This window comes from Antechinus flavipes, chromosome 1 (assembly GCF_016432865.1).
Source record: "Antechinus flavipes isolate AdamAnt ecotype Samford, QLD, Australia chromosome 1, AdamAnt_v2, whole genome shotgun sequence".
Taxonomy (NCBI): Eukaryota; Metazoa; Chordata; class Mammalia; order Dasyuromorphia; family Dasyuridae; genus Antechinus; species Antechinus flavipes.
Window position 1 is genome coordinate 654,818,312 of NC_067398.1, and position 26,018 is coordinate 654,844,329.

General features: G+C 42.9%; 3 protein-coding genes across 8 annotated transcripts in view; 1 reads left to right on the forward strand and 2 right to left on the reverse strand.

Moving 5' to 3' along the window:
- The window catches only part of CNN1 (calponin 1), a 6,732-nt gene extending 5,185 nt beyond the window's left edge, over positions 1-1,547 (forward strand). The window contains exons 4-7 of the mRNA XM_051971598.1: positions 1-19; positions 108-218; positions 333-479; positions 635-1,547. The exon at positions 1-19 is cut by the window's left edge and continues 119 nt beyond it. Coding sequence (XP_051827558.1) covers positions 1-19; positions 108-218; positions 333-479; positions 635-880 — 523 coding nt within the window. The 3' untranslated portion in view covers positions 881-1,547. The remainder of the gene's footprint in view (positions 20-107; positions 219-332; positions 480-634) is intronic.
- Positions 1,548-3,358: 1,811 nt separating this feature from the next.
- On the reverse strand, positions 3,359-7,912 carry ELOF1 (elongation factor 1). 2 transcript variants are annotated; one of them, XM_051971599.1, is made up of 4 exons: positions 7,658-7,912; positions 5,494-5,627; positions 4,570-4,640; positions 3,359-4,170 (listed from the first exon to the last, which is right to left on the reverse strand). In XM_051971599.1, the coding sequence occupies exons 2-4, from the start codon at positions 5,607-5,609 to the stop codon at positions 4,106-4,108; spliced, it is 252 nt and encodes an 83-aa protein (XP_051827559.1). In that variant the 5' UTR covers positions 5,610-5,627; positions 7,658-7,912; the 3' UTR covers positions 3,359-4,105. The 2 variants fall into 2 exon arrangements, with proteins under 2 accessions (XP_051827559.1, XP_051827560.1); XM_051971600.1 differs by lacking the exon at positions 7,658-7,912 and adding an exon at positions 7,175-7,287.
- Positions 7,913-14,155: 6,243 nt separating this feature from the next.
- Positions 14,156-23,455, reverse strand: ACP5 (acid phosphatase 5, tartrate resistant). Of its 5 annotated transcripts, XM_051971602.1 has the most exons (6): positions 23,078-23,305; positions 22,067-22,296; positions 20,482-20,745; positions 19,363-19,490; positions 15,774-16,119; positions 14,156-14,945 (listed from the first exon to the last, which is right to left on the reverse strand). In XM_051971602.1, exons 2-6 carry the CDS (start codon positions 22,094-22,096, stop codon positions 14,703-14,705), a joined length of 1,011 nt encoding a protein of 336 aa, XP_051827562.1. In that variant the 5' UTR covers positions 22,097-22,296; positions 23,078-23,305; the 3' UTR covers positions 14,156-14,702. The 5 variants fall into 5 exon arrangements, with proteins under 5 accessions (XP_051827562.1, XP_051827565.1, XP_051827564.1 ...); XM_051971605.1 differs by lacking the exons at positions 22,067-22,296; positions 23,078-23,305 and adding an exon at positions 23,368-23,455; XM_051971604.1 differs by lacking the exon at positions 22,067-22,296.
- Between the last annotated feature and the right edge of the window lie 2,563 nt (positions 23,456-26,018).

Sequence of the window (26,018 nt, forward strand, 5' to 3'; positions counted from 1 at the left end):
CATTGCCCTGGCCAGCGTGGTGAGTGGGGCGCGGGAGGGGGCGGGGCGGGGGGGCTTCTGTGGGGGAGGGGAGGCGGGGCGGGGTCTCCATGCCTGGGTCTCCGCAGGCCAAGACCAAAGGGAACAAGGTGAACGTGGGAGTGAAGTACGCTGAGAAGCAGGAGAGGAAGTTTCAGCCGGAGAAGCTGAAGGAGGGGCGGAACATCATAGGGCTGCAGGTGGGTCGGGCTCCCGGGGCGGAGGAGGACCCGGCCGGTTGCTCGCTGACGGGCCTTGGGAGGGTGCCGGCTAGTCCCCGCCGCCCTAAGGCTCCCGGGTGGGTTTCTCCCTAGATGGGCACCAACAAGTTTGCCAGCCAGCAAGGGATGACAGCGTACGGCACCCGCCGCCACCTCTATGACCCCAAGCTGGGCACCGACCAGCCCTTGGACCAGGCCACCATCAGTCTGCAGATGGGCACCAACAAGGGGGCCAGCCAGGTAATGGGCGCGGCGGGGGGCGGGGAGCGCCGGCCCGGCTTTGGGCAGCCCATCCCAAGCCCGGCTGAGCACTCCCTGGCGGGCTCCCGGTGCTCCCGGCCGGCCCCGCGGGCAGGGCGCGAGCTAAAGCGGCCATTCTGCTCCTCCCCCTGCAGGCGGGCATGACGGCCCCCGGGACCAAGCGGCAGATCTTTGAGCCCACGCTGGGCATGGAGCACTGTGACACACTCAACGTCAGTCTGCAGATGGGCAGCAACAAGGGGGCGTCCCAGCGCGGCATGACGGTGTACGGCCTGCCCCGCCAGGTCTACGACCCCAAATACTGCCTGACCCCCGAGTACCCGGAGCTGGAAGAGCCCACTCACAATCATCACTCACACAACTACTACAACTCTGCGTAGGGGGCAAGCCCCCCCCAGGGAGTCAGCAGCTGCTCTAGGGGCCTGCAGAATGGCCGGGCCCAGCCTGCCTTACCACCATGCCTCAGGGGTCTGGGGACTTCAGGGTTGGGGGAGCGAGCTGCGGGAGCCGGGAGAAGGGGGAGAGGAGAGAGAAGGAAGGAGGCTCTTTCCTCCTTCCCCTTCCCTAGACCCTGCCCCAAAACCTCACCCTGAGCCTGCTGCATTCTTGGGTCTGCTTTCCACCCTGCCTCCTGCTCAAGGGCTAAGGCCCCCATTTTCCCCAGAGGTCAGCGTAGGAGTAAGGTCTCTTCCTAGGGATGGAGGTGAAACCTCAAATACACCAGATACAATAAGGCTGGACAATACCCCCAACAGAAAAGCCTCAAGAAACCCAAACTACTGAGTGAAGATGAAATTGCTCTGTCTCCCTTGCCCTGAGGAGCCCCGTTCTTGTCCCATCCTGACAGCCCTGACCCCAAAGCCAATTTGTCTCGGACTCTTCCCTTCCCAACCCCAGCGCAGTGAGCACCAACTGCATGACAAAAGGCCAAGCGGACACACTCGGTTTTGCATTTTTGCATTGACTGGCATTCCTGAAGGCGTTTGTTAAGTGAGCACTTTCTTTTTTAACATTTCACTGGAGCACAATAAAAATCTACAAAAACCACTCTTAGCTCCCAAAGCCTGCTCGTTTCTGGCTCCAGCATCCCGGAAGCCGGAATTGTGTCTCCTCCCCTCCCTCTGCCTCCAGCTGCAGTGGCCACTAGTGTGTGTTTTTGATGGGGGAGCTGAGGGTGGGGAGGGAGTGCCGGAGTTGAAGTTGGAAGGTCTGGGTTTGAATTCCGATCTCATCACTGACTGAATAAGTCATCTCACTTCGCCAGATCTTGAGTTCCTACCCGTTAAAAAGGGAGATTTGTTCTTGCTCTTGTGTTTTATTCCCTTGGCCACAGGAATCTGCCTTATTTCTAGGGGGCCCCAAAAACCAAGAAGCAATTAAGGAAGAAAGGAAAGGAGGAAGGGATAAAAGGAGGAAAGAAGGAAGGATTAAGTGCTTACTATGTAATATGTATCAAGTACTTTAAAAATATTACAAATATTTCAACTTAGTCTCATAACCACCTTGGAGGCAACATTTATTAAGTATTTACTACTATATGCCAGGATTGTGTTCAAGTTCTGAGGATACTAATTAATACAAAACAAAAACTAAGTTGTCCTCTGAGGGGAAGGCTCAGGCCAGGCCAGGGTCAAATAGAAAGGTCTGGGTTTCTTTGTACAGAGAGGACCTCTGGCCAGACAAGTAAGGATGATTAAGAAGGGGACATGCTGGACAGTGACTCAAAAGCAAATACTTCCCACATTAGGGCAAAGTCTAGAGTATCCTCTACCAACCCAAGAGTATTTTTCAATAGGTCCGTGGCCTCACATTCAGTTTTTACTTGCCCCTCAGACTGTCTAGGGTACATTACACCAGTTCTTAGGGTTTGAGGGAGAGAATGATACAGGAGAGGGAAAGGGAAGAAGTATGGTGGAAGAAAGGGAGTAGTTAAGGGGATGATATGCATCCGGCCTCCGCCTCTACTCCCACCTAATAAACTGGATTCCAAGAAGTCTTGGCTCTTACTGTTTCTTGTCTTGGTCCCTGCCAAGGGTCCCTGGAGCCTGTCCTGCCCCAGGCCAATAGGGAAAGTCGTACCAAGGATTCAAGGCTCCTTAGGAAAACAGCACCATATTAGCACTGAAATCTCAGAGCTGAAGACAGATTGGGAGGGGGAAGGGGCAGATGCCTGCCTGCCTCCTTTCCTCAAAGAATGAAATAGAATACAGGAAAGAGCCAACAGTCATCCCAGTCCCCTCCTCATTCTCCCTGGGATCCAATAAGGCATCTGGAAGGTCATTTCAAATGATGCTTTTTGTACCATTCCTACTCCTGGATGCTGAGTCACATGAGAAGTTTTCCAGTGAGGAATTGATGGTATTCAAAAATGGGCTCAGGTAATGAGGGCCATACTGAGATCCCCTCTAGCTAAGGTTACATTCTGTTTGTTGGCTAGCTGTCCCACAGACAGTTTATCTTTTAAAGGACTCTTTAACTTAACTTGGTAGCTACCAGAAGCCTGACCTGGTCAGTGTTGGCTTGCTGTCCATTGACCCTGGCCTGGCTCAGGCTCTAAGCCAGGCCCAGTCCAGTCTCTAAAGGCATGCAAGAAGGCAGTTGGGGATTATAACAAATAAGCAAAGACTTGTATATGTGACAACAGCTGGCACTTGATGTACTGCATAAGAAACCAGAGTTTAGGGAGCAAAAGCCCCTCAGCACTTCTTTCTTGGGCCAAAAATCTTACTGAGAGCTCTGTGAAGCTCTCCCTTCCTTCCCAACTATCTAGCCCAAGTGTCTAGCTTTGGGCTTGTGCTGCCTGAAAGTTCTCTTGCCAGACATGCTGGTTAAAGGCCAATAATCACAAATAAGACAAATCCCTTAGAGAATAGTTTATTAAAGGGACACTAACAGTTCCTTTCCCTCCACCTGCCTACCCCATCAACCCACCAAACCCCCGTCTTTCTCAGCTAGATCAGTATTATTTGTAGTAACTGACAGGAGGGACTTTTAGACAGCCTGAAATCAAGTCACTTCTGAAAGGGGAGGAAAGATTACAGTTAAAATGATAGAGGATAAAACCAATCAAGTGCTAAGTCCCAGTGGCAGGAGCCACTCCGGTGTTCTTCTCTTCCCCCAGACCTGGCTGTTTGCTCACTGGGAAGCCAGGTACTGGTGGAGTTCTGAGACAACTCAGCCACATCTGACTGATGTAAGGCCACAGTATCTGCACCTCCCCTGGGGGGAGGGCCAAGTCTGGTCTCAAGAGGGCTGGGGGACAGAGGACTCTCCCCCGAGCCTTCAGAGACCCATGGCAGCTGCCTAGCTTGGTTGGTGCCTTCCACCACTGCCCCTCCCACCTACAAACAAATGCAGAGATGCCAGTCCAAGAACTTCAGGAATAGTATAGGCCTAGCTCAGGCTAGAGCTACAGAGGGAGCCATTCTTCTTCCACTGTTCTGGAGAGAAGGAATGGGGGTGGATGGGGGTGGGCCCCAGGTTAGGGAGGGGACAATTGAAGTTTAGGAGTCACTTCCTTTGTGGTCTCAGGAAAGTCTTCCAGCTACTCAGGGCCCAATGGGATGCCCACCCTTGGCAGCAAGCAGGCCAGGTCCTCAAAGCCACTACTGATTGGCTGCTTCACAGGCATCTATCCAGTCACTGTATACATCCACGGGTTCTGACAGATCTGTGGAGTCCAAAGTCAAGGAGGCCACAAACTTGAAGGGCAGCATTAGTGTGCATGTGCTGGGAATATCCACTGGCTTAAAGGGCACCTATTTCTTGTGTGAAGCCCACAAATGGGTGGTTCTTATCTCACAGTTTAAGGTCCCTGCAAGAACTCAAACCTCCCCCCAATCTTTTCTAATAAGATTCAGAGGTCTCTAGCATACAGGAATTTGGGCAATGAATGAGTAGGGGTAGAAAGCCTGAATGAGTGTATACTAACCACTTCCCATCGATCAAAACCTCCTCTCTTGTTCTCTTCTGCTACACATCATATCCTATTGCCCACTGCTCCAAGGGGCTGCCAATTAAGGAATTAGGGAAAGAGAATCATTTCAGAAAACAAACTCAAAAAGGATACATGTAATAGGTGTCTGAAATTCTTCCAAGCAGACTGTGCAGGATATAACACCAGTGTTTCGTGCTCGATCCCTGAAATAAAGAAATACTGATAAGCAAAGAGGCAACAGCAGAGATAACTACCATTCTTCAAATCATGTATTATCTATTTATATATAGCCACAAATGTATATGTGTCCCTCCTGATAAAATGGAAGGTGTCTGAAGGCAGTCTTTGTATCCCTAATACTGAGCACACTGCTTGGCTGGCTAATCCTTCGAATGAGGAGAACCAAGTTTGGCCTCTAGGAAGAAATTAAATCTGAGTCCTAAATTGCTAGACCAGGTGACAAGGATGAAGGAAGGCTAAAGATGGGCAATGAAACAATTGCTGATCCTCTGCCTGAAGTAGGACACAATGTCACTTGTATGCCAGGTATTTATAGGACTGTTCCAGCAAACAGACCACTACACCATGTCTGGGATCCAGTAGGATCCAGCTCCAATAATTCAACCAGTGAGGTCACTGGCAATGACAAGCCCCAGGATAATCCTAACTCCAGGAGAGGTGGATGCCTTTCTTGGGAGACTATCCCTTCTACCACCACCACCACCACCTTTTTTTTTTTTTTTTTTTTTTTAAAGCAGTTATTAGGTCATTGGTTAGAGTTTTCTTCCTGAGGTTAAAAAGATAAAACATGTCCAGTGACTGGGCATGAATAGGAATCTACTGTTATTGACTGCATTATCAGCTGGATCTAAGATCCCCAACAGAACTTAGCCAGAAACTCCTTCTGGGCACTAACAATAAAATTCCTTGGAACTGAGCTATTATGAACCTCTTTGTCTTTGCCTAGAAAGTAATTCACCTAAGCCTAAAGCTCATTACCTCCACCTTTCCTTCATGGTTGACCTCCATGACCGTGACCACTAGCCCCTTACTCACATCTTTACATCACAAGACTTCTCGTGGTTGCAGAAAGGACAAGTGAACTGGGTTTCCAATGTGCCAGTCATTTTCTTCTTCGGAGGAGGCTTTCTCTTTGATTTTCTTCGGCCCATCTTCTTGGAATGGCAGGCCTAAAGGGAAAATATATATATATTCCTGTTGTTACTGGGGGAAGGATAGAAAAGGCTACATAGAATCCTTGGAGGGAAATGGCCAAAAAGAGCCCTCAATTATTTGAAGTTCAAAGCCACATGGTGGGGAAAATAACAAATCACTTAAGAATCAACTTCTAGTATGCATACATATGCTGTTTTCCATCCCACTTCACAAAATAAGATCCTTGAGGGTACAAATTTTAATTTTTGTCTTATATTCCTATAACCTAGCATACTACCTGTGTAAATGGTAGGGGTTTATAAACTCTTGAGTGAAAAGGTATCAAGTCCTCAGGAGCCTGAGGGAATCCAAGTGAGTTCAAATTTCACAGGCTGGTCTCCAGGGCAAGAAAACCAATGAGGATAACATAATGGTCAAATGCAAGGTGCTCTGATAAAGAGAAATTTTGCAGCTTCTAAAAATCTATTTCTTTTTTTGGTTGAAAATTATATTAACTCCCAAAGAAATCTTAAAGAAGGGAAAGAGACCTGTATGTGTACAAATGTTTGTGGCAGGTCTCTTTGTAGTGGCCAGAAACTGGAAACTGAGTGGATGCCCATCAATTGGAGAATGGCTGAATAAATTGTGGTATATGAAAATTATATTAGCCATATAGATGTCAAAACTGATCATCCATACATTAAGGCATTACTGGAAGACCTAATTTAAAGTTAGAAGGCCTTGATTAGAACTCCAGACCTGCCACTAACTAGCTTCTCTGACCTTGAACAAGTCACCTGTTCAGTAAAATGATCCAAGTGGATTTGATACCCTTTAAGGTCACTTACCATTTTAAATCCCATGACTACACAATTTTCAAGGTCTGGAAGTCTCTTTAGGCTACCTCCCTGCCTGTACCAAACCATTCTAATTGCAGAAAACTTATAAAATCTTTCTATATTCTTCTAGGATTCCCAGACTTGTAAAATCCTATAGTCTTCAGGCCCAGCTCTCTATCCATTTTGTCATCTTGATGTCATATAGAGAACTAGAATCTAAAGATGATGTGTTGAGATTATCTTGAGGGGCAGGTGAAGTTTGCCTTGGGTGCCCAATTAGCTATAGACTTTCCCCTTATTTATGAGAAGGGGAACAAAAGATGACATAAAAATCACTTAATACAGGAGACGAATTAGTTCACTTCCAGTCTATTTGAGGATTTTTCTGAATCAGAAAAAAAAAAAAAATCATCTGTCTTGTTCCCTGTTTTTAAGTCCCTCCTTCCAATACAGACTCCTCATATTGCTCTCCCAAACTTCAGAATTTTTGAAAACTCGTATCTGGCCCTTGGTCTCACATCTTGTTCCAGGGCTTTAGTCTAGGCTCAGTGCACAGGCTGCCCTAGGCCTACTCAGTTAACATTTATTGTTATATACATACACAGAGAGAGGCCCTTAGTGGGTCCTATCTTTGATTGAAAGGTTTATTAAGAAGCAAAGAACAGATTGAGTCTTTTCCAATAAGAAAAACAAAAACTGCTCTGGGGGGGGTCAGAAAATCTGAATTCCCACCTATTACTTACTAGGTATAAAGCCAAATCATTCTTTCTTTAGGTTTGTTTCCCCATCCGAGAAACAACTGAGGTGACCCAGATGATCTAAGGTCCTTTCCAGCCCGGATCCGGTCTAACTGGGTAATGCAAGCACGGTTGCTAAGGAAGCAGGTCCACGTGGCCAGACTCGATTCTCCCTCCTAGTACGTCAGCCCGAGGACCGCTCTAAGAAGTTCCCACCCACCAAGGTATTTACAACTAAGTCCCAATGTCTCCGCCACTCCGCTGAGGCTCTGGCACCGCGGAGCAAGTCGCTGGGGCGGCCCTGCCGGGTGACTTGGGGGGTCCTACTCCGGGAGGGAGTCAGGCCCCAACACGACCCACAACTGCCTCGTCTCTGGACCAGAGGAAGGCCCCTTTAGTCCTCCAGACCGCGCCTCTCCTCGTCCCCGCCGGCTGTGGCCGCCTCGGCCCCTTCTTTCCCCCAGAAGTCCCTGCCTCACGGCTACTCACCTGTCAAGCCCAAGGACCGGAGAAAGGAACAGAGTTCAGCTGGGCCGAGCTTCGCTCCGGCAGCAACGCTTCACCGAGCTCTCGGCCAAGCTCGATCACTGCCGCGTCGACCTGACGGACAGCAAACTTCCGACTGCAAAGCGGAAGCGAAAATCTTTCCCTTTTGGCTGCCCCGGAGAAGTTAGAACTCACACATCAAATGCGGGGCGCTACAAAAAGCAGAGGAAAGAAAGATAGGTATATATGAGATGAAAGTTAAGCCAGGCACCACCCCCTGTTTCCTGTGCCGCCAATAGGATCTTTCAAACTCGTAGGCCCGCCCACTAGCGCGTGCGCAAAGGAGATACCCATAAGTCCACACGGTAAAGATTCACACCTTGCGTGAGGGAGGAAGAAAAGCGCCTGCGCAACAGGCCCCCTTCTCTCTATCGGGCCTCAACTGTCACAGTTTACGCTTCCGTTCTGCGCGCCGGAAGTTTCTTTTCCCGCTCTGGCGGGGGGAGGGGCCGTTGACTGGTTAGAAGTCTGGGAGGGAGGGAGAGGGAACCCGGAATGTTTGGCTTGTGCCGGCAGGGCTCTGGCGCCCTATGTCCACAAGGCTCAGGGTTGGGGAGCCGAGCCGCAGCTGCTAGAAAAGGACTATGGGGGCCAGTAGGCCTTTTAGTCTCCCACACGCCGCCCCGCCCCCCCTCAGTACAGGCTGGGGTAGCCGGTGGGAATCCTCCAGCCCGTTACTCAGCCGGCCTTTGCAGGGCCAGGGAGGGATCTTTTCCCCTCGTCTGTCCTTGTATTCCCAGGGTCCGGCCTAGAGGAGCCTTTCCAGGCCGGAGCTCACTTCTGAACTAGGAAAATCAATATTTAGGCGTTTCTAGAGTCCCTCAGTGTAGTTACAGCTCCTGAACACTTTATCCCTCCCTGAAAAAAAAAAAATCCCCTTGCAGCCCTCCAGGAGATGAGATTGGAAAAAGAAAATCTACCCCCTTCCCCCTGACCCCCATCCTCCCGTGAGTGTCCCTGTCCCTGGTTGGCTCATGGTGCAGGAAGCCCTCCCCTGGCATAGCTTCTGAGAGCTGAGGGTGGCGCCATCCGAAGAGAAGGGCCTACGTCAGGTCCTTGCTCCACTTCATCCCCATCTCCACCAGCCGTCAGGAGGGGACCAGCTTAGTTAAGTGTAAACTCACCCTGTGGATGGCGGATTGCCACACGTAGATAGATTTTTCTAGCCAAAGGAAAGGTGCAGAGATTATGATTTAGTAGAAGGAATCATTTAAATGAAATCACAGAACTTAAAGCAAATCGTCCTTAAAGATTTGTCGAGCCCTTGCCCAGACAGTCCTTTGATTTAAATAGTATTCCCATTTTATAGATGGGGACTTGAAGCTGAGATGGAGTAGCCGGAATCAGATAGCTAGTAAAGGCTTAGAACCAGGTTTTCTTACTTCAGGTCCACTGCTTCTGCTGTATATAGCCCATGTCCTGTTCCCTTTGGCCACTTAGAAGCTTCTTACCTCCAGGATCAAATACAAACTCTTAACTCTACCTTTTAAAGACTCAACCTGAATATTTATGTATCCTTTGTTCCTCATCTCTAGCCTCAGCACCTTTGTATAGGCTGCCTTCTATGCTTGAAATGTGCTTTCTCCTCATTTCTGCCTCTTGGAATCTCTATTTTTCTTCAAAGCTCAACACAAAAACTATCCTTTGCAAAGATCTTTCCCAATTTTTCATCCCCTCCCCAATCTTCGATAGTTGCCAATCAAAACCTTAGTTACTATCAGTGAACAAGCATTTAAATGCTTGCTGTTGCCAGGCACTGTGCTAGAGGTACATGTTCATGTATGTTCAGTCATTTTTCAGTTGTGTCCAACTTTTCCATGACCCCATTTGAGTTTTCTTGGCAAAGAAACTCGAGTGGCTTGCCATTTCCTTCTCCAGCTCATTTATAGTAATGATTGCTAAATCTTGTGTGCTTCTGATAGTGGCTCCTCAGTATTTGAATACTTTTTTTCTGGCTTCTTGGAGTATTTTTTCCTTGGCCTGGGAACTCTGGATTTTGACTATCATCTTTTTTTTTTTTTTAATAACTTTTTATTGACAGAACCCATGCCAGGGTAATTTTTTTTACAGCATTATCCCTTGCAGTCACTTCTGTTCTGATTTTTCCCCTCCCTCCCTCTACCCTCTCCCTCAGATGGCAAGAAGTTTGACAATCATCTTGCTGCAAATTTTCATTTTGGTGTTTCAGGAAGTAACCAGTGAATTCTTTTCGTGTCTACTTTACCCTCTGGTTCTAATACATTTGGATGGTTTTCTTCATAATTTCTTGAAATATGCTATCTAGGCTCTTTTTTGTTCATGGTCCAGTGATTCATATTTCTTCTAAATTTGTTTTCCAAGTCAGTTTTTTCATATTAAATATTTTCCCAATCTTTTGACTTTTCGTTATTATTTCTTGATGTCTCATGGAACTGATTCTAAATTCAAAGAGTTATTTTCATTATAGTTTTTGTATCTCTTCTTCCATACTGTTTTCTTCTCATCTTTCTTCTCTAACTCTTGTCTCTTTTCCTATTTTTTCTTCATCTGCCCTCATTTGGTTTTTAAGATCATTTGTTTTAGCTCCTTTAGGTCTTAACTCTTATAGGAATTCTTGTTGGACTTGTGTCCAAATTATATTTATCTTTGCGGCTTTCCTTGTAGATTTTTTGAGTCATTTTCTTCTTCTGTTTGTGTTTTGAACTTCTCTGTTGCCATGATAACTTTTTTTTTTTTGTTTGCTCATTTGGTTTGGGTTTTTGTTTTTGTTTTTTGTTTGGGGGGGCCTACTTTTTGACTTTATATTAGTGCCAGGTTCTGCACACTTCTAGGAAGATGGGGATGGGGATGGGGGATGTCTGGTTTGAGTTTCTGATCTCTTTCATTTTTCTTCTGCTTTCACAGAGCTGTCTGAGAGCCTTTAAGTTTTAGTGCCCTCATAGTTGTGTGATCTGAGTTGAGATCTTTTTACTACCCTCTTGGTCTGATATTAGAATCCTTACAAAGTATTAGCTCACTGGAATTAATAGAAACAATGCTTATGTACTTAAGTTTACACCTTGAGAGAGTTTACACATTAGAGCTCACACTTTTAAGGAGAGTTTACACATTAGAGTTCACACCTTTAGAGAGCTTATATAAGCTAGAAGCCTCCAGGAAGAGGAGGAGACTTCAAGAGATTTACAAGTCGAGAAGATTCACAAGTCTAACCCACAATTCCACTCTGGGAGGAGGAGTCAAGATTCATTCCAACTTCTACCTTTCTGCTGTCTGGAGGCTTTAGATTTAGAGAGAGCTGGAGGCTGAAGCTGGCAGAGGCAAAGGATAAGCTTCAAGAGCTCTTGAAACCAAGGAGAGAGATAGGCTTCTAAGAAAACTAACCAGGCTATTTTGAAGGAAACAATAAAGGATCTGGGTTTTAACTCCTGGCTGCATTTAGGGTGATTATTGATCTGAACTGAAACTAAGGCTGCTTCCAGAAGCCGCCAGAGAAACCTGCTCCCAGAGAACCATTATATTTTAGAAAAAAAGAGAACACTACAGTCTGAGTTCTGCAAGTTCCTGTTCCAGGTTTGGTTCTGTTATTTTGTTTCTGGTTAGGAGTTTCAATAGATTACTTCTTGACCTAGTGAATGTTGGCCCATTGAGAAGCTCTGCAAGTTCAAGTCAAGTGATCTGCAGCCTCCTCCTCTGGACCCTTTGGTCCAGAATGCTGTGCTCTGCTCCTAGGTTGAGAGCCACACAGCTGACACTTGTTTCTTGAAACTTGTTCAGTATTCAGTACATAGCTGGGACTGATGCTCAAAACTGCTTCTATCCTCCAGCATTGGGTGGTAGGTAACTCATTTCTTCACTCAGCACTTGGTCAGGGATCTCCTTCCTGTCTTAGTTTTAGTCCCTAAGTACTGGAATGATTCTCCTTAGTCCCTTTCTCCTGTGTCTGAAAACTCTGTCTTCTAAACTCTGGGATGGAAAATAACTTAATGTGACTTTTTGGCTTTCCCAATCAGAATAGTATGGCTCATTCTCTAGATAAGGGGTCCTCAAACTACAGCCCGCAGGCCAGATGTGGCAGCTAAGTACGATTATCCCCCTCACCCAGGGCTATGAAGTTTCTTTATTTAAAGGCCCACAAAACAAAGTTTTTGTTTTTACTATAGTTCGGCCCTCCAACAGTCTGAGGGACAGTGAACTGGCCCCCTATTTAAAAAGTTTGAGGGCCCCTAAAGTCTAGAGTCTAGATTTTTGTTGAGGAGATATGGAGGAAGAGCTAGACTCCAAGGCTTCCTCTCACTCTGCCATTATAATTCTGCCCCCTCAATTTTGTGTGTCTGTGTGTGTTGGTGAAATATGAGACAAGTTTCACAGCTGAAAGGGCAAAAAATGTGAGGCTTGGGTTGAAAGAGGCTTAAATAGTGACAATGGTGGGTGTGACAAAGAATCAATTAGGAAGAACTAGGATCATTTGGCATCTTGATAGGCCAATGTTTAGAACTCTTTAACTTGGAGTCAATCAGACCTGAGTTCAAACTCTGCTTCAACTGATTCTGGTAAAAATTCTTTTTTTAACTCTTTTCCTCATCTGTTAAATGGAGATAATAATAGCACCTATCTTCCAGAGTTATCATGAGAAGAAAATGAGATATTGCTTTGCTATCAATGAGATGTTACAGTTGTTACAGTGAGGGCTTGGTTGAGAATTAAATAAATATTTATAGAGGCCCTTGTCAGCATAGTTTCATAATTTTTTTTAGCTTTGTTCAGAAACACATGAATAGTGAAAGAAGCAGATATAATCAGAACCTTATATCTTCTAAGTTCAACAATGCTACATGCTAGGTCCTACAAATATGAAGAAAAGATTCTTGCCTTCAAGAATCATACATTCCTTTAGAGATAGTGTGTAAACACATAACACAATTTCAAGATGAAAAAAGTACTAACAATTGAAGGAAATCAAGAAAGGGTTCCCATAGGAAGTGACACATGAGTTGATCTGGGAAGAAAGCTAGAAATTCAGAGGAGGGAGTGCATTCCAGCTATGGGAAAATCTTCATTGCTTTCTAGTTGACCACAACCAATTGATAAGGCTTGTTGAAGAAGGAAAGGGAGAAATTGGAGGAAAGAATGCAAATCTTTGATTTTTATACACATTCATATATATATGTGCACATATAATGTATACATTCAAAAATCACTTTTTGTTTTGTATTTTGAACTAGAAATTATCAGCATAGAAATTTCAATATACAAAGATCAGGAAAAGGGAATTGTATATGAAACAATGACTGATATAGATAGCTTGATTTTTAAAAATTTATGCACATATATAATATGATAGCACCAACTTTTTTTTTTCTGTATCTAAATTTTCTGTAGCTGTATTATTTCCAGTTCTTTGCTATAACAAAGAGTTGCTATAAACATTCCTAAATATAGTTGTTGGTTGCTTGGATGTCTTCTTTAGGAAACTCTATATCCTATTGAGGAATGACTCCTATTCTTATATATTTGAATCAGTACTATATTTATCTTGGATATAATATCAGATAAATTTACTACAAAGTTTCCTCCCCTCCTCCCAGTTTAACTATTTATTTTGGGGTAAATCTCGTGATTCTCCTTTGATCAAGAATTCTTCCCTCATCTATTGTTGTGAAGTTATTTCCTTGCATTTTCCTTTAATTTATTTCATCTATCTTTTCTGCATAGATCATATTTCGATTTGGAACTCATTATGATATATGTTATAAGATGCTGACTTAAGGCTGATTTTTCTGAAATTGTTCTCTAATTTTCCCATTAGTTTTTTGTCAAATAGTAGGTGTCCTGGTGGTTCAATGTTGGGTAGACTTAGAGGCAGGAAGGCCTGAGTTCTAATGTTGCTTTAGCCACTAACCAGCTATATGATCCTGGGAAAGTTACTTAAACTTTTTTAGACTATTTCCTCACTTATAAATGGAGATAATAACTGTACCTACTTCACAGAATTGTTCTCAGGATAAAAGGAGATATTTGTAAAGTTCTTTGCAAATGTTAAAGTGTCATATAAATTATTGGTGAACATTTTGTACTGTATTCAGTTGATTCATTTATTTTTAATTTTTTTAATCCATATAGCTGCTGTACTAAAATATTATCTGTCATCTAGTAATTAAAATGTCAGTTGAAGGGTTAGTACCTTAGTGTCACTTCATTGAATATTCTTATGATATTCTGTAATTTATTTGTGTTTCATATTAGGCCACTAGAGTGAAATCACTTAGTTCTTCCTCTTAAAGATGGAGATATTCTTTAGGCTCAGGACTGACTCAGAGAAACAGGCTGGGAACCTTTCTCTCTGCAGGAGGGTTTGATCCTGGCGATGTAACATCATGGAATAGCCAGAGGAGTAACAACAATAAGTAAGGAAAGAAATAAAATTTAAGAGCAAGAAAAGTGACATTCATTGATGCACATGCATTTAGCCTCTGTAACAATCATTTTATTGAAATGCAGCAACAGAAAATCTCTTTCTTTGGAAAGAAAGTTCTCTTCTTTATCCCAATTTCTCTCAAAGATCAGGTTTGGGATAACAATCACATAGAAATGAAAAACTACTCTTTAGAAATGCTTGTTCATCCACACTGGCACATTCACATCAGCTGGTGTTGAGCTTTGGCCTCCTGGACCAAAAAACTCTTTTAGGTTTTTTGTGAACCTAGGCCCATACCCTAGATAAAGCCAATGGGCTTCCCTACTTCTCTAAGTAGTAGCCAAACCCCACCTACCTGCCAGCACAGCCTTCCAGGGAGCAGGATTGATGAATCAGCCTCTGGCATATTCCAAGGGAGACCCAAGGAAGACTAGCCTACCAGTGCTAGATTTCCAGAGACTCCCTAAGGAGCTTTTCTAGGGAAATGTGAGGGAAGAGGTTAAAAGAGAATAGGGAAGGATTCAATGAACTCCCACTATCTCCAAGACATTCCAAACATGAGAAAAGGTGCTGGGCAATGTAAGGTGAGAGGATCTAGGACACAGTTCGACGGGGCAGACTTGTCTTGTAGAGAGATTTGCCTGTAGCTTCTATATATGTGATGCTCATGTCCTTGGAGGTAATCTCCACATAGGCAAAGCCACCTAGGGAGTCCCGGGATCCGTAGTAAAAACGCAGGTAACCATCAGGGACTTTACGTTGATGTTTCCTGGAGGGGTCCATGAAGTTTCCTGCTCCACTCAACACGTAACCCACGCCATCCTTGTCTTTGAGATACTGGAGAAGAAGACAAGTATTAGTAGAATAGCCAGGCAAACAAGTTTCCATCCCAGACCCAGCCTTTTATTTCTTCTGTCTAGACAGTAGCTAGGTTAGGCACCTAGTCTTTCCTGCAGAGAGAAGGACTGCTCAGAATCCAGAGGCCCTGTTGTGGGCCTTTTAAAGCCAAATCACATTCACATTTCTAATTAGAGTTTAGGCTGAATCAAATCCTTTTCCATTCCTCAAATACATAAAGACTGACCATAGCAGGAGAACCAGAAGTATAGGGACTAGATGACAAGACGGGCAGCCTGAAAATACACATTTTCTACAAATTTGCCACAAAGACCATTTGCAGGTAATTCTAATAGTTGATATGAATTATGGTTACAAAGTGCATTAGATTCATTATATCTTTCGATCTTAGCCATCCTATGAGGTAGGGGACGCATTTTATTATTTTGTCTCCTTTTTTACAAGTGAAGGGACAGACTCAAAAAAGTGAATTTATATAAGGAGTAAAGTAACTTTGTAGTCACATAGATAATAAGTTGTAGAATATTAATTTGAGGTTAGACAGTCTGATTCCAAGTCCAGGATTCTTTCTTGCTTTCTTTTTTTTTTTTTTTTGCTGAGGCATTTGGGGTTAAGTGACTTGCCCAAGACACATAGCTAGGAAATATTAAGTATCTAAGGCCAGATTTGAACTCAGGTCCTCCTGACTTCAGGCCTGTGCTCTATCCACTGCACCACCTAACTGCCCCGAAAGCCGAAAGGTAGCTGAGTCATTTTCCTGGGATTCCTTCTCACCGAAGCTTCACATTTTCCCCTTTCCCTCCTCACCTGCAAGTTGTGATCATGACCACATAGGTAAGCTGTGACCTTGTGCTTGGCCAGCAGAGGCTGTAAGTGCTTTACAAGGCAATGGGTAGGTCCGTGCTCTGCTATTGACCACACCGGGTAGTGGCCAGCTACAAGTAGGTAGTCCTCTTTAGCATTGGTCAGCTGTTTCTTTAGCCAGGAAAGCTGACTTCGTGCCAGTTTCAAATCCTTGGGTTTCTCAGGCTGTTGGTTCATGAAGTCATCTGAATTCCCACATAGCGTCACAGTGTCCAGCATAAAAATGGCCACACTTACATTGGTTTTGGGGATTTTGAATCTGAGACGGTAATAAGGGCTGGGGAAATTCCTGCAAAGAGGAAGTAATTCTTAGATAAGCACAATCTGGGAATACATGATGCAATGTAATGTGAGCAAGGTAGAGGCTCCAGATGTCTCTGTAGTGGACACACACACACACACACACACACACACACACACACACACACACTATAGGAACCAGTTCAGTGAGAGTTAGGGACAGAATTTATCAGTGGCTGATGTAAACCTCAAACTAAGTAGTGTAGGGTTCCTCTAAATGTTTTAAACTTTAAGAAGCTCCAAGAGCTGAAGATGATTCAATAAAGAATGAGGGGAAAGGAGAAAAGATGGATTTCTTGTTTAACCCTATGGGACACAGTTTTAGGCAACAATGGCTAATCAGAAGTTGATTTATTGAAGAATCCAGTGTTCTAATTAAAAGTAACCTAAATAAAAGCTTTTCAATTTCATGTAATTGAAATTATTTTACATTTAGAATTGTCTCTACCTCTTGCTTTGGTCAAAATTCATTTCCACCCACAGCCGTGAAAGATATGTTATCAACTTCTTTTCTTTCTTTTTTTTTTTTTTGGGGGGGGGAGGCAATTGAGGTTAAGTGACTTGCCCAGAATCACACAATTTAGTAAATGTTAAGTATCTGAGGCCAGATTTGAATTCAGATCCTCCTGACTCTAAAGCTAGTGCACTTCACCATCCAGCTGCCCCTCTAATTTTTTTTTTTTTTAAATAAATAGTGTGATTATGGCTATTCAGACACAGGTTCATTTTGAATTTATCATATATGAAGTTAGTCTAAACTGTTTTCAAATTTTTGTCAAATCAGGAGTTTTCCCCCCAAGTAATTTATATTTTGTCATTTATTGAACAAATTATTTCTAATTCTTCCTTGTCTAGAGTTCTTTCAATTTTTTAATCCAGTTCCAGACCCTTGTCATGATTGCTGTATTATAACTAAAGGCTATAAATCTTATTCCTCCTTGATTTTTATCTCTCTTTGTTATTTTCCTTAATATTCCATGTATCATTATTTTGCCTCAATCTGTAAAATACTGGTAGATTAGTGGGTATAAAGCTAAAATCTGTAAACTAATTTTGATATTATTTTTATTACACTGGCACAAGCCACTTATGAACAATGAATATTCCTTTAACTATTTAAAGTGTTCTATTATTGTCTTCTACATTTTATTAATATCACATAGAGATGCTGTTGATTTTTGTGGGTTTCTTTTGTAATTTGCAATTTGAAGTCATAGAAATGGCATCTGAATATTAAGGATCATACCATTAAAACATTAGAAGGGAAGTAGAATATATATACTTTTCACAATTAGTATAGGAGGTAAATTTTTAATCAAAAAAGAGAAGTGATTACATAAAAGATTATTTCTATCATATGAAATTAATTTCTTATGAATTAATACAACTAAGAGATAATAAGGGAAGTAATCAACTGAGAAATATCTTTGAATCAAATATTTTTGATAAACGTTTGATATGAAAGATCTAGATAATTCAACAAAATACATGATAAAAAATCATTTCCTAATGGATACATAGGTTAAAGAATATGAACAAACTATTCGCAAAAGAAAAGTGGTAAATTATTAACAAATGAACAAAAGAAATCTCCAAATCACTAATAATAGGAGAATGGATTTTGGGCTAGACCTGCAATTTCATTACTGTAGAGAACTCTCTTAGGTAAGAAAACTCCCTTTACTAATATAGGTGAGCACCTTTCTCATCATGGAGAATGAGCTAGAACACTGAAAGGTTGCACGATTTGCCAAATCATAGCCAAGATGTGTCAGAGGTGGGATATAAAACTAGGCCTTCCTACTATGCAACATCTGTAAGAAAGCTGCAAATCAAAATAACCCTGAGGTTTCATCTCATACCTGACAAACTGGCAAAGATGCCAGGGTCTTTGGAGAGGGTATAGAAAGACAAGTATACTAATACAGAGTCAGTGGAGCTATAAAGTGGTCCAGCCATTCTAGAAAGCAATTTGAAATTATTTAGAGTGCCAAACATTCAGAGACCCAAAGATTTCTGTTAGACATTTACCCCTAAAGAGATCAGTGATTAAAAAAAAAAAAAAAGCCTCATATATACCTACATGAGGCAGCTAGATGGAGAAGTAGATTGAGTGCCAAGGTCTGGAATCAGGAAATATCATCTTCCTGAGTTCAAATCCAATCTAACATTGGCTCTGTGATCACTTAACCTTATTTGTTTCAGTTTCCTCATCCGTAAAATGAACTGGAGAAGGAAATGGCAAAACGTTGCCAAGAAAACCCCAAATAGGGTCACAGAGAACCTGACTAATAATAACCTAAATATTTACAGCAGCATTTTTTTTTTTTTGGTTTAACAGCTGAAAACAAAGTAGATGCAAATCAACTGGAGAGTGGCTAAACAAATCTCAGCTCTGCCATATATTTCCTGTGTGACCTTGGGCAAGTGACTTTCTATGCTTCAGTTTCCTCATCAGTAAAATGAGGGGGCTAAACTAACCAATTTAAGGTTCCTGCTCTAGATACATGATCCTATGAAACTGGTATATGAATGTAATGGAATAGTATTGTGCTATTAAAACCTGATGAATTCAGAGAAGCACAGAAAGACTTCTGTGAACTAATGATACTAAGTGAGGTAAATATAACTAACAAAAAATAGCCAGTACCCAAAACAATATGAATGGAAGGAACTATAACAGAACAATCAAACTTAAATGTGGTAAATTATAATGATCTAGCTCTAGCCCCAAAGAACCTCCTCTTCTGCTCTTTGCAGAAGTGGGGAGATATAAGAACACTGCAGATGGTGTCAGATGTTTTTACATGTAATGATTGATTGCCCTGAACTTTTCCTTTAATCCTTATAAGAAGTGGTTCTCTGAGAGTATGTGAACAGAGGAAGATAGTGGGAAATGTAGATCAAAGTTTCTTAAGATGTGAATATAGGGTCTCTAACTGAATGTGGGGGTTGCAAAGTTATTGTTTATCATCAGTAAATGCTTTATTTGTATACCTATTTTAAATACATACCTGAGATATTAAAAATTTCTTGGGCAAAAAGGGATTGAGTGGAAAAAGTTTAAGTACTGATGATGTTAATACATTTAATGGGGGCAAGGGAACCTAGATGTTTCTGAAACCTACATGTTGTCATTCACTTCCTCTTTAGATTAGCTAAAGGTGAAGGAGATTAAAGTTTCTTTATTCCAGCCCAAACTATAGGATTCCTAGGGAGGCTCACTACTTACCAGCGCTTGGAGACTTTAGAATAAGCAATCTGAGCTGAAACATTCCCCAGGTGGTCGTGGTTTCCAGCTAGTACATACCAGGGAATGTTTTGAAGGGATGGGGCTGTGAACACTTCCTCAAAGGTTTCCTGTGGGGAGAAAAGGAGTATGGAAATTGAATAAGCTGGATAAACAGGGGATGAGTGTTATCTGTAAGGCACTTTGTGTCTTATAGCACCAAAGCATATCTCAAAGTGAAATATGCACCTACGGCAGAAACAAACTGCTGCCTTATTGGGATTCAGTCACTGCCTCCTGGACAATCAGTGTCCAGACTCTCATGCTATTGCTCGACTCCCTCTAAAGTAGCCAACTGAGTGATAAATATTTTCTCAGCTAGGAGTCTCCTCTAACACTCTAGCAGCATCTCTTTTTTATTTCTAATGTGCTTCAACAAACACACAAAAATTAGATGGATTCTTCATCACTCCACCCTCCAACTGCCTGGGAATGGGCTTTCCATTACTGAGGTCTTTAAGCAGAATGTAAGACTTCTGTTTTTGTTTGTGGGTTTTGTTGTTGTTGTTGTTGTTGTTCAAGGAAATTAGGGTTAAGTGACTTGCTCAGGGTCACACAGTAAGTGTTAAATGTCTGAGGCCAGATTTGAACTTAGGTCCTCCTGACTCTAAGGCCAGTGCTCTATCCAGCCATCTAGCAGCCCCTGGAAGGCTTCTTAAGAGTAATATTATAGAAGGAATTGCTGAGTGAATTGGAATAGAAGACTTGGTAAATCTCTTCCAGTCTTTGAGATTCTGTCAACCTCTATTCAAGTAGGTAATAGTTGTACTTTTGAACAAAACAGGGATGTGAGTGATCATAAATTCTGACCCCTTAAGTTGACAGAGGAAATAGGCTAAAAGGGCTAAGTGATTTGCTCAGGTCATAGAGAATAATTTGCAGCCAAGATTCAAACCCAAGTCCTTTGACTCTCTAAATTTTTTTCTTTTTATGTTGCTCTTTCCCTAATAGAATTTGGGGGCAGATAAAGGAATTCAGGTAAAGGATTTAGAAAAAGAGAAAGCTTTGAATAAGGGGCCTTCAGATCAGGGGACTGAGAAATTATCATAGAGGAGGGAGCACCTGGAATCTTTTATCCTCAGCGTCCTGAACTCCAGTGAAGTAGAAGTTGTCTCCAAGGGATAGGATGAAGTTGGCTCCCAGGGTTTCCACAGTCCTTCCAATTTCCTTTGCATTTGCCATCTCTCGGGCTGTGTAGAATGGGGCATTAGGAACCCCTCCCCAGTCCCCCACAGCCACAAAGCGCAAAGTGGGGACTGAATTGTCTGACAGTGAGAGGCTCAGGGCCCCTTGCAGGAAGAGGGCTAACAGTACCGTTGTCTCCATCTGCAGAGATGAGAAGCAAAGAGCTCAAAAGGAAAAAAGGGACATTAAAAGAGGGCTGATTCTTTTACCCTCCTGCACAGCTTAAGTGTGTCAGCCTTAGCCGGAATCTATTTTCAACACTTACTCCATCTGTATGTCTATGTAATCTGTGCTGGGGCAAAGAACTCACTGTGAGAGCCTCTAAAAAGGGGCTAGCTAAGAGATAAGCAAGGCAAAGGTGAAAGGAAGAAAAGGTGATAGAGAAAGATGATGGCAGATGAGTTGTTATGGAGGGCAGGAAAATGGAAACTAAAAAAAGCAGCTTCCGATTTTATCATGTGAGCTCTCCAGGTATGTTGTACATGCATGCACATGATCACGTACACATTTTCCTCCTGCTTCTGGAAAAGCTGGTGGGTAGGGAGAACCCAGTGCTGACCTAGTTTTCAAGTTGCTAGAATTAAAAGACAGTAGGGAGGGGGTTAGCTTGGAAGATATCATTGAAGTCCATCCAGGATGCCCAATTAGCCCTAAGAGTTTCTTTCATCTTACTTTGTTCAACCCCCAGCATGAGGAGAAAGAAAATGAAAATAGTAGAAGCCCTACATTTGACCCACAGTCCTGTCTTGGCCCAGCTTTGAACACCAGAAATATCCTTGACTTTAAAAAGAGAGCTTAATTTTACCTAGTTGTTCCAACCCTGGTATAGCAGCAGGAAACAAGAAAGTTAGAGTACTGATTGGCAGTGGAAAAGGATTAGAGAAAATATTCACTCACTCTGGACAGTCCCATCAGCGGCCCCTTGAGCCTAGGGTAGGCAACCTGCAGATGGCTTCAGGAATTCTATGGTCCTATGGTTTTATTCTGTGGGAGGGAGGAAGCAGGAGCCAGGGAGGGACTTAGATTGGGGCTGGTAAATTGATCATAATGAGGGTGATGAAGTCTCTCCACTGAGTGACCCAGGATCACCTCCCTTTGGATCATGTGAGTCTCCATGGGCTTAGGCTGTCATACTTCCCCCACAGAGACAGATCAGCAGTCCAGGCTGGGGGTGGAGAGGACCTGCCAGTTCCCAAATCAGCATGTCAGCATTTCTTTACTCTTATACCAGCCTACTACCCAATCCCTCAATATTCCACTTTTATGAGTCTGAGAGTCCTTTTATCCACAAAAGATGACTGAGCAAGGATATGAGTGAAAAGGACAGGCCACTCTGGGAATGTTATAGCTCTGTCTCCTGGACTGTAATTCTAATCCTCTCTATCCCTGCCCTTTCCCTCATCTGTATTATCTTCTACAGAAGGAAAATTGTACTGATAGAAAACCCAAATCTGCTTGTTACCATCTCTTCAATTCCGGTCTCATAACCCATGATATTCCAGCGTTTCCAGTATTATGTCTTGTCTCCACATATATCAAGCCTTTTGTGGACTTGTTTTACATTGGCTGCTAACACATCCCAAAGACTGAAGGAAAAGGTGCACTGAGTTTAGGAGACATCAAGAGATAATGGCCATAACATGACTTCTCCTCCTTCTCGGACAAAACTGACAGGATTGTGGGCAATATATCCTACAGAAAGAAGTGAGATTACCTACTCAAAGATTGAAGAGATTATGGAACAAAGCCCGGGGCTTGGGCGTTTTGGGAACTAAAATGAAGTTAACTAGAATTATTCCCTCTTGGTCAGGCCCAACCTAACACGTAGGGGCAATCTAGCTCATTAGTCAAGTTAACAGGAAAACAGCCAGAGAACCAGTATTCCCGATTGCTCATATCTAAAGATAACTAATATTTATATGGCACTTACTATATACCAGGCATTGTTCTAAGCTCGTTACAATTACTTCATTTGATCCTCACAACTTGGGAAGTAGGTGCTATTATCTCCATTTTATAGATGCAGAAACTGAGCAGAAAGGTTAAATGACTTCCTTAGAGTCACACAGCTAATAAGTGTGGAGGCAAGATTTGAACTCGGGTCTTCCAGAACTGCAACACTTCTGTTTCATCACCTAATTGCCTTAGAGAACTAGATGGTATGGAGGGGTTAGCTTGAGGAATAGATGGAAGTGTTTACTCAAGGTGTCTAACTACCGGAGTTTATTTCCCTCACCTTCCCCTTCTCTATGGAGAGGGAACAGGAAGCAAAGGAAGATGGGGAGAAAATCACCCAATATAAGGGACTAGTTGTCGCTTCCAATACAGTGTGGGGACTTCTCTGATTTAAAAAAAAATTGCAATCTTACCCATTTAGGGGAGCCTGTTCCCTCCCCTTCCCCATTTCCAAGTCTTTGCCCTCTACACAAAGATCTTATCCAACTCAGTCTTCGGGATTTGTGGAAAGTCATACCTATGGCCTCTTTTCAGTAGATCTTGGTAAAGCAGGAGGTGGTACCTTGATCAGGCTTGGTTTTCCAGAGCACAGGTCTGTGGGATTCATCTACAAAAATCTTGAGTCAAGGGTGCTGGAAGTAGGGCCCACCTGTGTCCTTGAAGAAATCTGTTGTCTAAAGCCTACCCACTGTGGAAAGTCAGCTCCAATCTGGGACATAAGATTGAGTGATCCAATGGGGAGCCGCACAGAGAAGCAACAGTTTTACTTTCTGAATCGGAGGAAAGGTTGAAAAACAAGGTACTTACCGCGATCTGTGGGAGGAGGGGCGGGGCGAAAGGAAGTTAGTAGCCCAGGCTTGAAGAAAAGTAGGGTTGGGTCTGGCGGAAGTTAAGGGGCCTTTTTATGCAAAAAAAAAAAAAAAAAAAAAATCCCACTGCTCTTCCCAATTGGTGAAAAAAAACTTGAGTCCGAGAGCAGCTGAGCTTGGAAGATAAAGCATGGCCAGGAGAGTCCGCCCAAACCTTGGAGGACCTGCCCTAGGTTCACTTTAAATTGCTTATGACTTGAGTGGAGAGGACTAGGATGCCGAGAAGGACCAAAAAAACAGGCTGCATGGGTCCCCGATCACTGATTGCATCCCTTAGTCCATTCCTGAAAGTCCTCTGTGCCCAAGCTTTTAATTGTGATTATGATCAGGCTGAAGTGCAGGCGAGATAGGGATCTTCTGGGGACAATCTCCTCATTAATCCTGTCTGTCTGCTCCAACAGTAGTTTGATGATGTGACTTTAAAGAATCTTAGCAAGAAATCAAGTTCAAATGCCTCCTTTTTATAGGAACAGAAGCCCTGCCAAATAAACATGAGTGACACGCCAGGTAGAGCTGGATTAGAATCAGGACTTCGGACTCTACCAGATCCAGTGCATTCTTCTCTAAGCCTTTTCTTAGCCCAAGTTGTGCTGGGTTTTACCCCAGCTCTATGTGCACTAGAATAATGTAGACTAAGAAACTACAGGAGCTCTTCTGGACCAGGACTCAGATGGATATCTGCAGGGAAGAGATTAAGGCAAGAATCAAGGCTGGGGGATTTTCCATGGAGGCAGAGAGAGATTGATTTCGTGTGTTCTGGACAAGCTGGGGCAAGAACACAAGGTAACTATTTGGGTTGGACTGTTAGACACAAGGTCAAAAAGTATCTTTTTATCGGCATCTCCTCTGAGAATAGCTTTAGTGTGATTTCTCCTCTTCTCAATAGATTTATTTTTGTCATTCAGTAGCTCAGTCATGTCTGACTCTTCCTGATCCCATGGACCACAGCATGCTAATTCATGGGGTTTTCTTGGCAAAAGTACTGGAATGGTTCACCATATCCTTCTTCAAGTGATTAAGACAATCAGGTTAAGTGACTTACCTAGGATCACACAGCTAGCAAGCCATGTTTGAACTCAGGTCTTCTCAACTCCAAGGGCTGTGAGGTGGCCTATGGATTGAGCCCTGGGCTTGGAATCAGGAACACTGATCATGTCATCAAGTCTGACACAGCTGATCTACAACTCAGATTGTGGCCTCCAAGCCCCGATCTAATCTATATCTCCATTAGCTGCTGTCTACCAGATTGGGTTTGTCTGTTACTGATTAGATCAGGGAGCATTAAGTTCATAAGAGGAACATTGGCAAGGAAGGGGACTTAAAATCGCCAAAGGGATGTTTAAATTTAGAAGGCATCCTTTCTAAGATAGTCCCAGTGGTGGCTGACCAGCTTCTTGAAGACCATCACATGCATATTTCCCATCCCATCTAGCTGCCTTCCACCCTTCCATTCATGGTCTTGCTTCTTAGGAAAACCAGACTGCCAAAAAATACAGGACCCTACCTAATCTCTTGGGGGAGATCATCTACTGAGATGTCTAGCCTGACACTCTTAAATTTGGTGTCTTACCTCAGTAATCAAATCCACACACCACGATTGTTCTAAAGGGTGTTTTTTTTTTTAACTTTTCAAGAAATCAATTCATCCTCCCTACAAATAATGAAATTCTTTTTCATTCCTTAAACACTTTCTGCAATTAGAAATCTCAAGGGAATATCCATTTCAATTTTTGTTCAAATTGTTAAAGGAAGAAGTCTTAATTCTGGCTTTGAAGATATATCTCTACTGAATAGTCTTCCTGTCTCCCATGTATTGCACTGGGTATCCCCCAGGTCTGGATTCCTCCTCACAGAATTACTTTTCTCCTTCCCAGTTCTCCTTTAACAAGCTTCTCCTGAACTCAGCTGCTCATACTTTCCTCAATGCAATTATGGGGCATCTACTCAAAAGAAAGTAAGGTTCTTAAGAGTAAAGATAGCTGCCTTTTGTCTTTTTATCCTCAGCACTTAGTACAGTGCCAGACACATAGGAATCACTTAATTTATCTGTCAATTGTTGAAAGGAAGGAGAAAAGAGGTATTGCATTCCAGATTTGAGGAACAGATTGTGCAGTACTAGAGGCAGAAAATGGAATTCCAAGATAAAGGGACAGTATATAGGTCAATTCAGAAGGAATATAGATTCAGTGAAATGGAATACTGTGAAGTAATTTGCAAAGGTAGATTGGTACACACTATGAAGGACTTTGAATGCTAACCTAAGAAGTTGGCTTTTTATCTTAGAGGTAAGAGGAAGATTTTTGAGAAGAGGAATGACATGGTCAGACTAATATGGGAAACCAGATTTGGCAAGATGGAGGATAGTTTAGAGAGAATCTTGAAGCAGCAAGGCTAATGTAAGCAAGAGCTGATATAGGCCTGAATCAAGACACAGGCTGGTTGAGTGAATAAAAAAACTGAAGAGAAATGTTTAGACTATGTGATTCAGTTGATATGAGGAATGAGGAGAAATGACTGGGCTAGGAAAACTTGGGGACTAGAAAGGGTATGCCTTCCATAGTAAATCAAGAGTTTGAAAACTTAAGAATT